The sequence below is a fragment of the Phasianus colchicus genome, chromosome Z (genome assembly GCF_987193195.1).
Source record: "Phasianus colchicus chromosome Z, bPhaCol1.hap1.1, whole genome shotgun sequence".
Classification (NCBI taxonomy): domain Eukaryota; kingdom Metazoa; phylum Chordata; class Aves; order Galliformes; family Phasianidae; genus Phasianus; species Phasianus colchicus.
The window spans coordinates 60014995-60030322 of NC_143476.1; the positions used below are offsets into that span (position 1 = coordinate 60014995).

The window sequence follows — 15328 nt, forward strand, 5'->3', positions numbered from 1 at the left end:
TTAGGGGGTTTTACGGTAGCAGTGGTGATGGGAGGACGTTTGGACTAGATGATCTTGTAGGTCGTTTTCAATGTTGTGATTCTATGATTCAGAGTGCGGGACCCAGCATTTGGTCTTGTTGAACCTCATCCCATTGGCTTCAGCCCAGCTATCCAGCCTGTCCATATCCCTCTGAAGGGCCACGCTACTCCCAGGCAGATCGACACTTCCAGCTAACATGGTATAAAGATCCACATCCGTAGATTTTCACTATCAACTGTAATTATTAAATTATCATACTTTTTGTAGCGGCGTTACAATTCATTTGAGGGTGAGGGGGGGTAAGGAGGGAGAGAGAAAAATCTTTTGTATAAACTGTCCTTTCAAAATTAGCTACAGTCTTGATGTTGATTTTCTGTGTAGTCTGCAAACTTACTGGACTCAATGCCAGCTTCTGCAGGAGAATACTGTGGGAGACAGTGTTGAAGGCTTTGCTGAAGTCTAGGTAGACTACATGAACAGTCTTTCCCTCGTCTAGCAGATGGGCCACTAGATCATAGAAAGAGTTTGGGTTGGTCAAGCAGGACCTGCCCTTTTTGAACCCATGCTGGCTAGGCCTGATCCCCTAGTTGTCCTGCACATGCCATGTGATCTCCTGCAAGACAATCTGCTCCGTAACCTTCCCTGGCACTGAGGTGAGGCTAACAGGCCTGTAGTTCCCTGGATCCTCCTTACAACCCATCTTGTAGGTGGGAGTCACATTGGCAAGCCTCCAGTCTTTTGGGACCTTACCAGTCAAGGAGCGCTGAGCGATGATGGAAAGCGACACAGCTATCACCTCCACTAGTTCCTTCAGCACTCTTATTTACTGAGAGGGCACTCAACTCCTTGATCAATATTGTTGAAAAAGATATTGGGAAAAAAATCTGGCCCCAATTCTGAGCCTTGGAAATGACTTGTGACTGACTGCCTGCTGGATTTAAGCCTCTTCACAGCGACCTTTTGGACCCAGCCATCCAGCCAGTTTTAACCAGTGAACAGGGCATCTGTCCAAACAAGCAGCAGCCAGTTACTCCAGGAGAAGGCTATGGGAAAGAGTATAAAATATCTTGTTAAAGTCCAGGTGAACACCAGACAGAGCCTTCTCATTGTCCACTAAACAGATCATCCTGTCGTAGGAGGACATCAGGTTAGTCAGGCATTTCATAAACCTGTGCTGACTAAGATCATTTAGTTATCCTGTGCAGTGATGGTACTCAAGATGATCTGCTGCATGACTTCCCCAGGGGCTGAAGTCATGCTGACAGATCCAATTCTCTGAATTATCATTCTGACCTTTCTTGTAGACAGACCTGAAAGTCATCAGCCTGCAGTCAACTGGGAACTTGCTGGTCAGCCAGAACTGCTGGTAAATTTTTGAAAGTAGCCTGACTAGTACTTAACATATCTCCTTCTTCATCCTTGAATGGGGGGCTAGGGTATGTGTTATGTGTGTGTTTTGTGGTCTTGTTTCTTTGTTTGAGTTTGTTTTAGAAAACTGCCAATTTTTGAGTAGATCATAATATAGTGAGCTTTCAGAGTAACCTCTGCCTGTTCACAATTTTGACCAAAACACGAGTAGTGCTGTTTTCTTAATAAATGTTGAGTACACGGATTATAGCATGCATTGATGAAGTTCTGAAACAGTGAAGACACTATGCCTTCAAAATAATTATTTCATCAAATCTGTCTTGCTTCGCAATGAAATTTTTGTGAACGTTTCCCATAAGTTAGTAATATTTCCATTCAATATATAATCTGTGCAGCTTTTACATTTGTAAAATTCATGCTTCTCATGAAAGAATGTGTGCACAATCTACTATGGAGATAAAACTGATATAAAACTGTCTCTGCTTGTATTTTTAAAAATCAAAGCAACAACAACAACAAAATCCCTCTTTTATGAGTGTTTTAAGAGTACTCCCTTCCAAAGAAAATAATCCAACATAGCTAAAAGCTACTGTCTTTGCTTCCATGACCATTTGTCATGTTCACAGTATGTGAATCTGAATTGTACTGCCAGGGTCATTGTAAACTTTCCTACTGTCCATAGCAAAACTATGCAGAACATTAAGTGTAGACCTAACAGACTTTGTTCTAAAGACAAGGTAAATGACCAAACTCTTTTGTAAGCAGAAGGTTACTGTAATCTTCATTTCATCTCATAAAACTGTTTGTGGGTGTTTAGTATTTTATCTGTGGTAGATAGGTAGTACACCCAATAAAATGTCTCATTGTTTGATGAGATTTCTACTTGTGTTGCAACTTAATGTCTGTGTGAGGGATTGATGAGTGATAGCAAATAACGTTGCCCATTAGGAAACTACCCAAATTAGTTTTTTGCACTCCTCAACTCGGAAGAGTAGAGAATTACAGTTGACTCATATGAGTGGTGAATGATCAAGACAAAGTGAAACCAATTTTTCTTCTCAATGGTGAGGACTACTGAGTTTAAAACTATGAAGAAAAAAATCTGAAGAGAGATTTCCAGGTTGAAGAACCAATAGTTGTCTTTTGGCTTGCTTGGGTATGATGTTTACGCATGGATGCATGTTAATGTGAAAACGATTCCCATTGGAGGTTGGATATCTTTACAGCTCCTATCTGCAGATATAAAAAGGCCTAATGCAGTCCTGTAAGTCACTGCTGTTTTGAGTCAGTACTCTGAATTAAAAATGCAGCAAAATGATGCCGGGGACAGAAATCCTTCCTGTTGCAGTAAATCAGTGTCAAGGTCATTTGAGATAAATAAGTAGTAATGTGGTAATGGCATTTCAAGTGTTTTGGGTCCTTGATAAATAGTAAGATAAGCAGAGAGGACATGAAGACTGTTATGGCATGTAAAGACATAGAATACTTCAGTTGGAAGGAGCCTTCAGAGATTATCAAGCTCAATTTCCTGACCTCTTCAGGACTAATGAAAAGTTACTGCACAGTGAGGTCGCTTCTCAGCTTCCTCTTCTCTAGGCTCAGCAATCTGAGTGACCTCAGCCTCCCCTCACCAGCCATGCCTTCCTGCCCTGATACCAGTTTTGGTGACCTTCTCTGCACACTTGCAAGTATCTTAACATCCATTTATGTAGTGGAGCCCAGAACTGTGCACAGTATCTACAGTGAAGATATGCCAATAACAAATGTAGCAGGATAATCACTGCTTTTGAACATTTGGCTGTGCCGTGTCTAATGCACCCCAAAATGAGGTTTGCACTCTTAGCTTCCAGGGCATGCTGCTGGCTCATACTCAACCTAGTCACTGACACCCAGATCTTTCTCAGCTGAGATACTCTACAGCCAGTTGTCTCACAGTGTGTGCCTGTGTCTTGTAATTACTGTCCAAAGTGCAGCAGAAATACCTTTTGTGAACTTCGTGCTTCAAGAGAGTCAATAGTACCTCTCAGCTTAATGTCATCAGCAGACTTGCTAAAGATTGTGTTCAAATCCTGTATCCAGATCACTGATTGAAAAAAGACTGAATAGGACTAGTTCTAAAGTTGAGCTCTGGGGCTATTCAATATTCACATGTTGTGAATAGGGAATGATTATTTAATGATTTTTTTGTAAACTGACAGAGAATGCTGTAGTTGAATACAGCTTTTGGTGTTGTCTGGGAGAAGGTCTCCCAGGAAGACAGTTCTCATGGAGTTAACTAGATCAATCTATGCCTGTGACAGGGGGGCAGTAGGATTCTGGACCCCACCGGCCCCACGAAATGGGAAGGGAAAGGGAAAAGTGACGGGGAGATGGGAGCTGGGCTCAAAGGAGAAAAAAAAAAAAAAACAGTGGCAGCGATCTGTGGAGGAAAACTTATTTTACTAACTATAATATTGGAATGCAAGATAATATAATATAATATAATTGAAATTGAGATAATCTAATTGAAATTGAGATAATCAAATAAAATAGAGAGAGAGTTCCTGAAAAGCTTGGAACGGCTAGGAAAGCACCCTTCAGCACCCACTGCCAGGCAGTAAGGGACCACCCCACCCGGAAAAGCCAGATCCCGTGACTTCTGTGATGTCTAGGAATAGGTACCTGAAATTTGAGCATTAACGTTTTAACTCCCAGTGCACTACAAGATGTTGTGATGTGGAATACTGAAAAAAACAAACAAACAAAAAAAACAAAACACAAAACCATGACAGCAGTGGATTCCAACCCACTAAGATTTTGAAGGTTTGAGTTTACTTTATGTTAAGCACAGATAGCAGTGCACATCAAACACAGAGATCTCTACTTCAACCATGAAAAAATCCCTGTGCGTCTTGCATGGTGGTCCTGCACAGGAGAAGGGAGAAGGATCCTATCAGCTAAAGGTATCAGAATCACCACTGATCTTGGTCACAAAAGAAGAATCCATTCAAAGTAAGCAGTGTTCAAAAGTAACACAAGCCTCCCAGCCAGGAAAGTAGAATAACAGTAAATTCTAGTGAGGTGATACTGCTATTTATTGTTATGTTCTGAGAAGAACTTAATTATTCATTTTGACAGTGTGGAACATAAACAGCAAAGCACTACATTTTCTCATTGAAGATACTTATTACTTAGGAAAGAAAAGCTCTGTTTTGAAGTTGTAGAAACAGTGAACAGCATCAACAAGCATCAGATTTTGACTGTATTAAGGCTATTTGACTGACTGACTTGGTGAAAATACATTTTAATGCTGTTTTGTCATCATTGTCTTAGCAATAAATATCCTATTAGATAGTTTTATGCACGTTACTCAAGAAGAAGACTACAGATTGTAGTTTCTTACTATCTTATCTGTTGGTATTCTGACTGAACCCCAAATTATTTTTATTTGTGTTAAGAAAACCGATATGTCTAAAAGATTCTTCTTTAGCAAAGCTTCAGTAAATGCAACAAGTTACATATTTGCTTGTTCTTTCCTGTGAAATTATTCCTTAAGATGCAGTGCATCGTATTTTCTTGATTCTTTACATCAAAACAGTATCTTCTCTACAATGTTCTTCAACATCTTTATCAAAGACCTCACCAGTGGGATTGAGTTCACCCTCAGCCAAGTTTGCTGACACCTAGCTGGGTGGCGCAGCTGGGTGTTGTATCTGCATCGGGGCAATTCCACATGTGTGTACAGACTGGGAGAAGAACTCCTTGAGAGCAGCCCTGAGGAGAGGACAAGGGAGGTCATCGTGCTCCTCTCCTCTGCGCTCCTGAGGCCCTATCTGGAGCAGTGTTCAGGTCTGGGTCCCCAGCATGGGAATGATGTGGAGCTGTTGGAGCAGGCCCAGAGGAGAGCTGTGAAGGTGGTCAGAGGGCTGGAGCACCTCTCCAAAGAAAGGCTCTGAGTTGGGCTTGTTCTGCCCGGTGAACAGAAGTCTCTGGAGAGACCTCACTGCAGTCATCCAGTACTGAAAGGGAGGTTAAAAGCAAGAGGGAGACTGACTTTTTACACTGGTAGATGGTGGTAGGACAAGAGGGACTGTTTTTAAGCTGAAGAAGGCGGGATATAGTTTAGATACTAGGATTTTTTTTTACTCAGAGGGCGGTGAAGCACTGTCACAGTCTGCCCAGAGAAGTTGTGGGTGCCCCATCCATGGAGATGTTCAAGAGCAGTTTGGACAGGGCCCTGGGCAGCTTGATCTATCTAGTGTGTGGTTAACTTTGCCATTTTCCAGAGAACAATTGCTGTTGCAATAAGGTTGACTGACTAAATCTTAGATACAAAGGCAACAGCATGTTCTGCTTGATACTTTGAAGTATCAGTGACTGTCCTCCTGGACTATCCTTACACCGATAATTGACGGATAATTGTTTCTATTAAACTCATTAAGTACTTGAATAACTTTATCTTAAATACTAGAGCAACAACCTTTTTTTGCCTACATTTTGAGCTTGTTGTCATTACCAGTTCAGCTCATTTTAAATTAGCTGGGATATGAGGGGGGGATGTTAGGCGGTGGGAACAGAGACTTAACAAGCTGTAAATAGTTTTGATACTTTCAGTTACTAACACTCCTTTATGTACATTCTTAGGATTATTGTTCTAATGGTAAATATTTCAATACATATTAGAAGAGAGTGAATAAAGGTTCATTCTAGCCATATGCTAAATCTCAATTTTGTTTACTTAAAAAAAAAAAATAAAATGAAGCAATCAGTGGAAACATAGTAAAAGAAAAAGCTTATTAATTTTTTTGTTTTGTTTCTCTATGGAGGATTTCTTCAAATCAGACCATTTTTACTCTGGAAAGACAGATTACGTATTCCATTTGTTAACCAAATACATGCTGTTTGAAATTAGTTTCCTAAAACTAGCAAAGTCAAATGTGGTCACAGAAGCCTTGGAAGGCACAGTGGTAGTGATGCTTTGTTACTGAAAGACTACCCTCTCTCTTGTAACAGAAGCAGAGAGAGGTAGCAATTAATTTTTCATAGCTATCTGTTTACAGGTGCTGCTTGTGGAATTAGCTAGCTATTCTGTGAAGTTTTCAGTTGTTCTTAACGAGTCTCTTTTATTTCTTACTACTGTTCTTTGGAGAGTATGCTGTTGAAGACATTTAAAGGAGATATATAAAAACATGTATATTTCTCTGCTAGTGATATAAATCCTTTAATTTGGACTATTTTGTTGACATATTCAGAATTCAAATACACTAAAATACTCAGATTACTTGATTATATTGACTAAATTTGAATGTTTATCAAGACAACATTGATTAATAAGAATAGGATCACAAGCATACTGATTACTGATGATGGCTTTAACAGAAGACGTTTAACCACTTGAACAAATTTAAATGAAGTGCAAAGTCCTCTGTTTTTGCCTAGGAGGTGCGGTGCTTCCCTGTCTGTGTTTGTCTGCAACAGTGGCAAATTGTTGCTTTCTAATAAAAATCTGCATACTTGGTAAACCACTTTCATTTTTCTCCTCATCAAGGAGAAGCTGATAGGAAGGATTAATCAGTTAATCTAAGTTAAGGACTTAGAGGAGAGAGTCTAAAATCAAAGAGATTATGCAAACCTTATTAAAAGGGGAAAACTAAAATTGTCAGTGATCCTGTTGAAGTCATAATGAAAATGGCTTCTAATTTTGTAACCATCTTGAACCAGTGCTTCTATTCTTCTTCTTTCCCGCACTTTTAATTTTTCATTGATGTGTGAGATTCAGAAATTTGAGAAAATATGTTTAGTGAGGGGGAAAGGAAAACCAAATGCATGGATTTACTGAAATACACTGCTGTCATTGAGTAGGCTTCAGATATCTAGTGGAGATAATTCACATAGACTTATATAATGTTTAGGACTTGGAAAATGAAGAAAAGAGTCATAAATGAACACTTTTTTTTTTTTTTTTTACAGTTCAATTGTAGCACTACAATCTAAGCAGTCTCAAAGCTATAGCTTCTAGTAAAATCAATGAATTTATAGTTAAATGCACACTGTAAAGCTTTCTGAGTAAACAGAAAAGACCTACAGTTAATGAAACTACTATGTAAAAGATGAATGTCTAGGTTGGGTGAGACTAGCTGACACTCTTTGAATTGTGAGTTGATTCCTTATGTTCTGTATTTTACAATACAGTCTACGGTATGAAGAGCAGTATAGAAATAACAAGATACAAAGTTGTTTGACAGAAGCAGAAGAAAAATTACTGCTGTTACTTTATCTGATTGATAACTTGTTACTTTCATTTTTGATATTGATAAAATGCTATATAAAATCATTGTCATGTGTGATCATGTACTTCTGTAGACAGTTGACCAAAATTTACTATATTATTCCTTAGGGATTACATCAGTATTGCAATCGCCAGGGCACCTTTCAGTAAGAAAATGAATGTATGACCCTAAGTAGTACCTAGTGTGTAGAATAGATCTCTTTTTTATCCAAATATAGCCCATGGCTCCAGGCTCAGGATATGTTTTTTGTTTATTTGTTTTTAAACAGTATCCCAAAGACATTAAAAAAGGAGTGCTCTGCTGAGCAATTTGCAGCTTCACAATTTTTTGTAATGAAGTGCGGGATTTTCCTTTTGGTAGGCTCAGTATTAAATACTTAGTAATTTCAAAGTGCTGAGTACAGATTTTGTATCTCTATGAAGTGATGGGGTTTTTTTTCAGGTACGCTGTTAAAAAAAGGGCAAACTTGAGGAAATGTTTTCAGTGTTCATCTAGACTTATCCCAATTTTCTGCCCCAGAATGAATACAAAAAGCAGAATCAATGTTTTTAAAACATTGAGGTGGGAAGAAGAGAGGTTTTCTGTGTAAAAGCTTGTCCAGTCATTTTAATATCTCCTTTTGTTTAGGTTTTTTGTTCTGTTTTGTTTTCTTGCATGCTTTACCTTCAGATTTAGAATAGCTGAACTCCCTATGGTTTGTCTTTCTTAAATTCCTCCTTCGGGATTCTTCTCTTCTCATGAGCACTTAAATATTCATCTCATTGGTGTGATCTGTTGCTTGGCACTGCTTAACCTTTCTTGAATAAAGCCCATTATGGAGCCTAAACCTGTTGTTTTAAAGCTGTAAACAGATTATCTTTTCCAGATCCAGATGCGCTCTTTAAAGGCTATGTAGCTGCTAGCTACTTGTTACCGCTGGGAAGGTCTGGTGTGTTACCAGCTCCACACATGGGGTGGTTTATGGGTGCTCCTTAACTATCAGACAAAACTGGTTGAGGTAGCAGTTTTGTTAGATAGCTTGCTCTTAAGCAATTCCAAGTAACTTTGCTGTGAAGTGAATTGGGAAGAGCAAAAACTTTTGACGTGGCTGAAGGCTTCTGACTGGAGTATTTTGGGGCATAGTTATTTGCAGAGTGAGTGTTTACTGCTTTCTTGGACTAAAGCTATTATGTTGTCATCTCTCTCCAGACTTAGATCTGAATAGAGTCTGATGCCGCATTTATACTAATATCTGAGAGGTTAGGTGCAATAACTTGTATGTTTGTTACACAAGTACTAGTAAAAATGACTCCATTGCATATTGACTGCTAAACAGGATGGCGAAGTTATAAACATCACTTTGATAAGTTTTCTTATATGTCTGTAGCATGGATAAAGTGATCTGTAGCGTGGATAAATAATCTCACTTGGTTTTGTAATGTTAGATTTTAAAAATAGGCAATACAGTACAATTGCTATCTAACACCTGCTGAGTTATATTAGAAAACATATTTTTGTGTTTATATTTACAATTTGACTAAACTAAGAAGCTTTGGTTTTTTTTTAGGGCATCCAAGATGGATCTCAAGAGTTCTCTGGAAGAATGTTCAATAGCACTGAATTTGTTTCTAAATAACAAATTCTCTGAAGCCCTGGAATTACTTCGTCCATGGTGAGGTCATGATATTTGCTTGAATTTCCATAAGCAATGTAAAATATACTATCTGCAAGCTGAAGATTGATTTAAAGCCTCTGAAGATAGTAGCTTTCACTTATTCCCTCCTTTCCAAAAGTATTTCTCAGTATTCTGCTGTTTTAAAGCTGCTAATTTCTCAAGTCCATCACAAAAACTGTTAAAGAAATAGTCTTTCAACCTACAGAAGGAAAAAACAGAACAAGAGTTTACCTAATCATGTCTTTGATCAGAGACTTTGTGCAGTGGAGATGTCTTTTCACACCATTAATAAAGATGAAAAAATGCCTCCAGAATACTCTTTTAATGTTTTTTAAATTACATCTGCCTGACATTTGTATTTACTTTTAAATCAAACCCTTCCATTTTCTGATTATCTTCTTCCCTACTGCCTTTGCTCTTTACAATAAAGTCTTCATAAACTGACAAATGTAATTACATAGAATGTTCTGAAGTGTGTGTGCTCTTGCTTTCTCAGTATCACAGTCATCAGTGCAATACTGATAAACATGGCAATACACAATAGCAGTTGTTTGCTTGCTTTCTAAGTTATTCTGGTTTTTGAAAGGAGACTTCATTACCATTTCACTGCAATGAAATACAGAAGGGGAAGAACTCTTGGGATTAGAGCTGAAGCCTATACAATACAAGCTCATTATTTCTAGAAGGAGTCGGTAATAGCTATTTTAAATCATCTACCAGGCCATACCCTCACTGAGTTCAAGAGTAGGTAGCTAGGGAACTTGAAAGGTTAGCTGGGTAAGTGTGGGGGAACTGTGTCTGTGGGTAATTCGGGTGTCTGGGATCTAAGTCCTATTCACAGTCCTTTTCCTGTATGATGTGTGTGTTATGTCGAAGGGTATTTCAGTGAGGGGGTTCTGTAATGTATGTTGGTAGAGTGATGTGAAGTTCCTGCTCTGCTGTTTGACAGTAAAAAAGATTGAGTGACAATGGTGGGTTGGTAATGCCAGATAGACAGTACAGATAAGTGAAAATGCACTGTTAATTGAAATGCTGAGAAAGTAATTTAACTGTCTAATGTGTATCTAAATCCTATTCTGTGCATATTGCGCAGTGTGTTTAAACACAAACAAAACTGCATGTTATAGAGCAACATTTTGAGAAAGTACAGTACAGAAAGCCAGTTTTATTTTTTTGAATTATTGTGAAATAGTACTGCATATAAGGGTTGCATATTAAGGTATTAATAAATACATGTACACGCATTTCCAAAATATTTTAATTTATATTTCATTATATATATTGGATTATGTTTTATATAATAAAACAGCTCTATAAGTCATACCACCATTTTATACTGCAGTGTGGCTTTTTTTAAGCACAGTGAAGTGTTTCTTTTAGTTGATTTAAGCTATGAAGAAAAATAATACTCTAGATACCTTGGTTTCAGCACTTTGAGTTGCTGGCAGTTAGCAGACCCTGAGCCTATTACACAGCATATTCAGCTAATCTGCAGAAGAGGGCTTAATCTAGCAAAGAAACAAATGCCACTTTTAAGAAAGAAGGTAAAAATTGTTTTACTGAAAAATAACCTTTTAATGAAAGTTAAATGTAAGTTCATAAAGAACACTTAAAAAATACAGGAGGTGATATCTTTAAGAAATAAACAGCCTAATGATATATATTCCCTGTTTTTACTGAAGTATTCTGTCTCCAAAACTATCCCAGGGTGTTAGCTCCTTGATTAAAAAAAAACACAGTGAAGAAACTGGAGAGGATCTAGGGAGGGGTAGCAGCATGGCTAGAGAATTAGTACATATAACTGTGACTGAGAGGTGGGCTTTTTTTAGTTTGGCAAAAGGGAGACTTGGGGGATTAATCTAATAGTGGTTTGCAGCTATTGAGGGGAAGTGGCAGAGACAGTCTTATCCATAGTGGCAGATGGTAAAACAAGAGGCGGTTGCCCTAAGTTGAGGCTTAAGAAGTTCAAACTGGTTGTTAGGAAAGAGTATGTTAAATGAGAAGTACAGCAACAGAGAAAGAATGGCAAGAGATGTGTTAAGTCTTCATTTTCCTGAAGCTGTCCAAACTTGGTTGATAGGTTTCACTTCAAGAACCTCTTTCCAACAACTTTTTAAATTGTGTGATAATATTTTTCTGATGTTTTGAAAGCCAGGCTTGCTCAGTGTAGCCTTTTATGCAGGACTGATTACATGTGTACTGCCCTTTCTGTGACATAGAGGCAGATTTTTGTATCTTGGGATGAGTTAACCATTTTCTAAGGATGTCCTTATCTCCTTTGTTAAGTGAAAGTAGAGCCAAAGGAATATGTCATGGCTTAATTAGCTAAATTAAGCAGATATGCAATGAAATACAAATGGCAATATAATTAAGTGCATATGTTTATGTAACCACTTTTGGACATTTTCTGGGGCTTGCTGCAGCAGTAGCCTGTGGAGGCAGACAAGTGGCACCCAGGGGAAGCTTGCCCTTGTCTACATGATATTCTTAAGACTTCTGTTTGTCTTTTGTTTTTACACAAACTAATGTGGGTGTCTCAGACAGCATTTAATTTTGTCTTTTAAGTTAAATTTTTGTTAAAATGCACAAAACTTTTATGTTTGCCCTAGGTCTAAAGATAGTATGTACCATGCCCTTGGGTACAGCACTATTTTAGTTATGCAAGCTGCTATGACCTTTGAACAACAGGATATACAAATGGGAATTTCTACAATGAAAGAAGCTTTGCAAACCTGCCAAAGGTAAGTCCAAGCAATTTGTATTTATGAAGTACTTAATCTAGTGAATGTTCGTTGTGAGATACCCCAGCTGTCTAAGTGCTTCCACGACAGGATGCTGTTGATATGATAGGGATCTAAATTTGGAAAGGTGAGGTAAGTCACACTATCCAATTACTTTGAGTAAGGTTATGCTTACTAATATTGTCAAATTTGGGTATTCATAACCTTTGAAGTTAGTTAAAGCGCTGATTGTACTGTAGACCTACAGTCTACAGTCTACAGTAGTACAGACCACAATCAAAGCTGACATTCTGAGCTATTTCAACCTGTGATGTTTATTCTCCATAGGGATCAACAGCTTAAAGCTCCCTATTTGAAATTTTCCTTTTCTTTATGAAAATGTTCTTTTTAAGAGTTTTTTTCAAAAGTAGACGAAATAGTCTAATAGGACCAGGCTTGCACTTACATTTCGTCTAAAACAATTACCTGAAAGAAAACTGTAGCAAGGTGGGAGTGGGCCTTTTCTCCTGCATGTCTAGTGATAAGACAAGAGGTGATGGCCTTAAGATGCACCAAGGGAGGTTTGGGATGGATATTAGGAAAGATTTCTTCTCTGAAAGAGTGGTGAGGCATTGGAACAGGCTGCCCGGGGAGGTGGTGGAGTCATTGTCCCTGATGGTTTTCAAGGAACCTGTAGATGTGGTACTGAGTGATGTGGTTTAATAAGTATGTTGTTGCTGGGTTGATGATTGGACTGGATATTAGAGGTCTTTTCCAACAGTAATGATTGTATGATTGTAAGTAAGCTCTCAGTATTTTTAAATGAATGACTCCCTGGCTTGGAAAATGCATTCCTTTTCTGAATTGTTTGTTGAGCTTCTTAGTAAGGCTGTTTGTAAATATCAGTGAATTCAGTTTGGGAACATGATACTAAGATAAACTAGTATTTTATAAGGTGGATAACTGAGATCTGTTAAAACTAAAATGTCTGCTCTTCTGCTCTGGGAGGTCCAGTGTGAAATACCACGTCTGGCATAAAAGGTCATAAAATACTTATGTATTTATGTTGAAAACATCTTCTCTTTATTTTCATTGTAGCTCCCTGTGCAAGTTTGAGAACAAATAGAAAAAAAACAATCATTAAAATCTGAAGTTGAATTAAAGTGGCTTACCCAGCATCAAAAAGACTTCTGCAGCAGTTCTGTCAATTACATTACTTTGCTGTCAGTGTGACTTTTTTTCTCAGAAGTCTCTTTTCAAAAGCTAGAGGTCCAGTGAGAAATGGAGACCAGCATATGGTACTGATTCATTCCCCAGCAGTGTTTCTGCATGTGTGTTGAATTAGGCAGGAACGTTATAGATGGAAGCTGGAAACACTGTTGTATACTTAACATAGATTAAATGTGTACTTGGAAGATAAATTAAGGTTGGATAGGCCTCTGGGCCTATCAGTGGCGGTGATTAAATCACTCAAAAAAATGTAGCTATTGTTAAATTATGACTTTCCTAAGAATGTCTGCAATTTGTGGTTGGAATTGGTTAAATTGTAAATAATTAAGTTCTTTTCAGAATGTCGCTTATGCTGTTTGGGTTTCTTTTCTTCCATGTATGACTGATTCAGATTCAGGAAAAGAAATACAGTGGTAGAGTCCTTGTCCAATCTAGTTTCTAAACAGTCAGTGGATCAACTGAGTGAAGGTAAGTGGTTTATAATACAATTAAATTAACTAAATTTTAAAAAGCTTGAGAACACTCTATCGGTGTGCACTAATATGCTATATTCTATAATTTGAGTAGTATCTTACAGTAAAAAAAAAATCCTGCATGTACCACCTTCAGTATTGCAGAGTCCTTCGGAAGCAATATTATTTAGTGCAGATCAATTACCTATTTAATGCATAGTTTCTCAAAATTGTGTATTCCAGCTCATTTGTTAGGTTCTGAGCATGCATCAAGTAAGAAAGTTTGTTTGATAACCAGTTACAGTTTCTTTTTTTCCCCCTCAACTTAAGATATCTGAGAAAAGCTTAAGAATCACTGATGCTGTGGAATAAGTCCTTATCATTAGTTGTATTTGAATCTGAATATATTAACAAGTTTTGTGCTTGTCTGTTTTGCCTTAAGGTGTTTTGGGAAATGGTATCAGTACATTGTTCATGGCTCTGAAAATGCTGATCTACTATTTCTGATTCAGGCAGAATCAAGTATGCATTTTTTTCTAACCTGACACAAAAGAACCCTCCTTTTACCGAACACATCAAATTCACCGTGTGTGCACTGTACATACAGCAGCCTTATGCATGTGTCTGGTCTTGCAGCATGCAGTTACTCTCGCAGCAGAGTAACTCGTGTCGTGTGTGTTAAGTCAAATGGATTTTAGTGGTGCATGAGGACAAAGCCTGGGGCTTTCAGATTGCTTAGCATGACTTAATGAAAACTTGTTCATAATGTCTTACTGGACTTAGGAAACAGTGGAGCCACTGTGTTAATGTTCATCTACAGAAGTTTTCTCAGATTTGAAAGGAGAATTTGAAGAACTAGTTGCTTTAGGCTTGTATTTAAAGATAGTATCAATGGAAAGTACACGAGATCATCTACCAGAGTAGGAAGAAGCTTCTGCCCTAGGCAGAAGACAGCCCTGACAAGATGAAAGATTTTGTCTGAGGAAAGGTGAAACAGCTAGCTTCTCGATTACTAGTTCTGATGGGATCTGCATGTTACAGCTGCTGTTCAGCAGTTATCAAAACAGCAATCGCAGAGTCTGACCTTTTTTCTTGGCAGCATTTTATTTGTTCCATTGACCTCAAAGGAGAATATTGATATTGTCAGCTTTGCTGACAGTAGATTACTTTTCTTTCTTCTATAGAGGAAATGCATGCTGAAATCTGCTATGCGGAATGCTTACTGCAGAAAGCAGCTCTCACCTTTGTACAGGTAAAATCATTCCCGTTCTGTGTTTTATGTAATAGTTTAATGGAAAGATGTGAAGATGTTAGTGCTGGTAGAACATACAGAATATCTCCAGAATAGATAAGTTATTAAAAAAAAACGTCCTCCAAGTGAACTGATGTTACTTTGTGACAGTAATTGAAAGTACAGCAAATGCTATGCTATCAAGCAATACTGTCAGTTTAGATTTTTTGTTTTGTTTTGTTTCTGTGGATGTTATTGATACCCAGGATCAAATGGTTGGAGGTGTCATACATATGGTAGATTTGAATTACTGGCATCACATCTAAAATTATACAGGACTTGTTTAAAGAGATGTTCAATTGTGAGGAAATGTCTCATTTTTG

General features: G+C 37.8%; 1 protein-coding gene across 7 annotated transcripts in view; it reads left to right on the forward strand.

Annotated features, from left to right (window-relative positions):
* Positions 1 to 15328, forward strand: part of TTC39B (tetratricopeptide repeat domain 39B) — a 78690-nt gene that overhangs the window by 40114 nt on the left and 23248 nt on the right. For all 7 annotated transcript variants that reach the window (XM_090132204.1, XM_031609965.2, XM_090132205.1 and 4 more), the window contains 4 exons: positions 9205 to 9309; positions 11922 to 12053; positions 13654 to 13730; positions 14899 to 14966. In XM_090132204.1, coding sequence (XP_089988330.1) covers positions 9215 to 9309; positions 11922 to 12053; positions 13654 to 13730; positions 14899 to 14966 — 372 coding nt within the window. In that variant the 5' untranslated portion in view covers positions 9205 to 9214. The remainder of the gene's footprint in view (positions 1 to 9204; positions 9310 to 11921; positions 12054 to 13653; positions 13731 to 14898; positions 14967 to 15328) is intronic.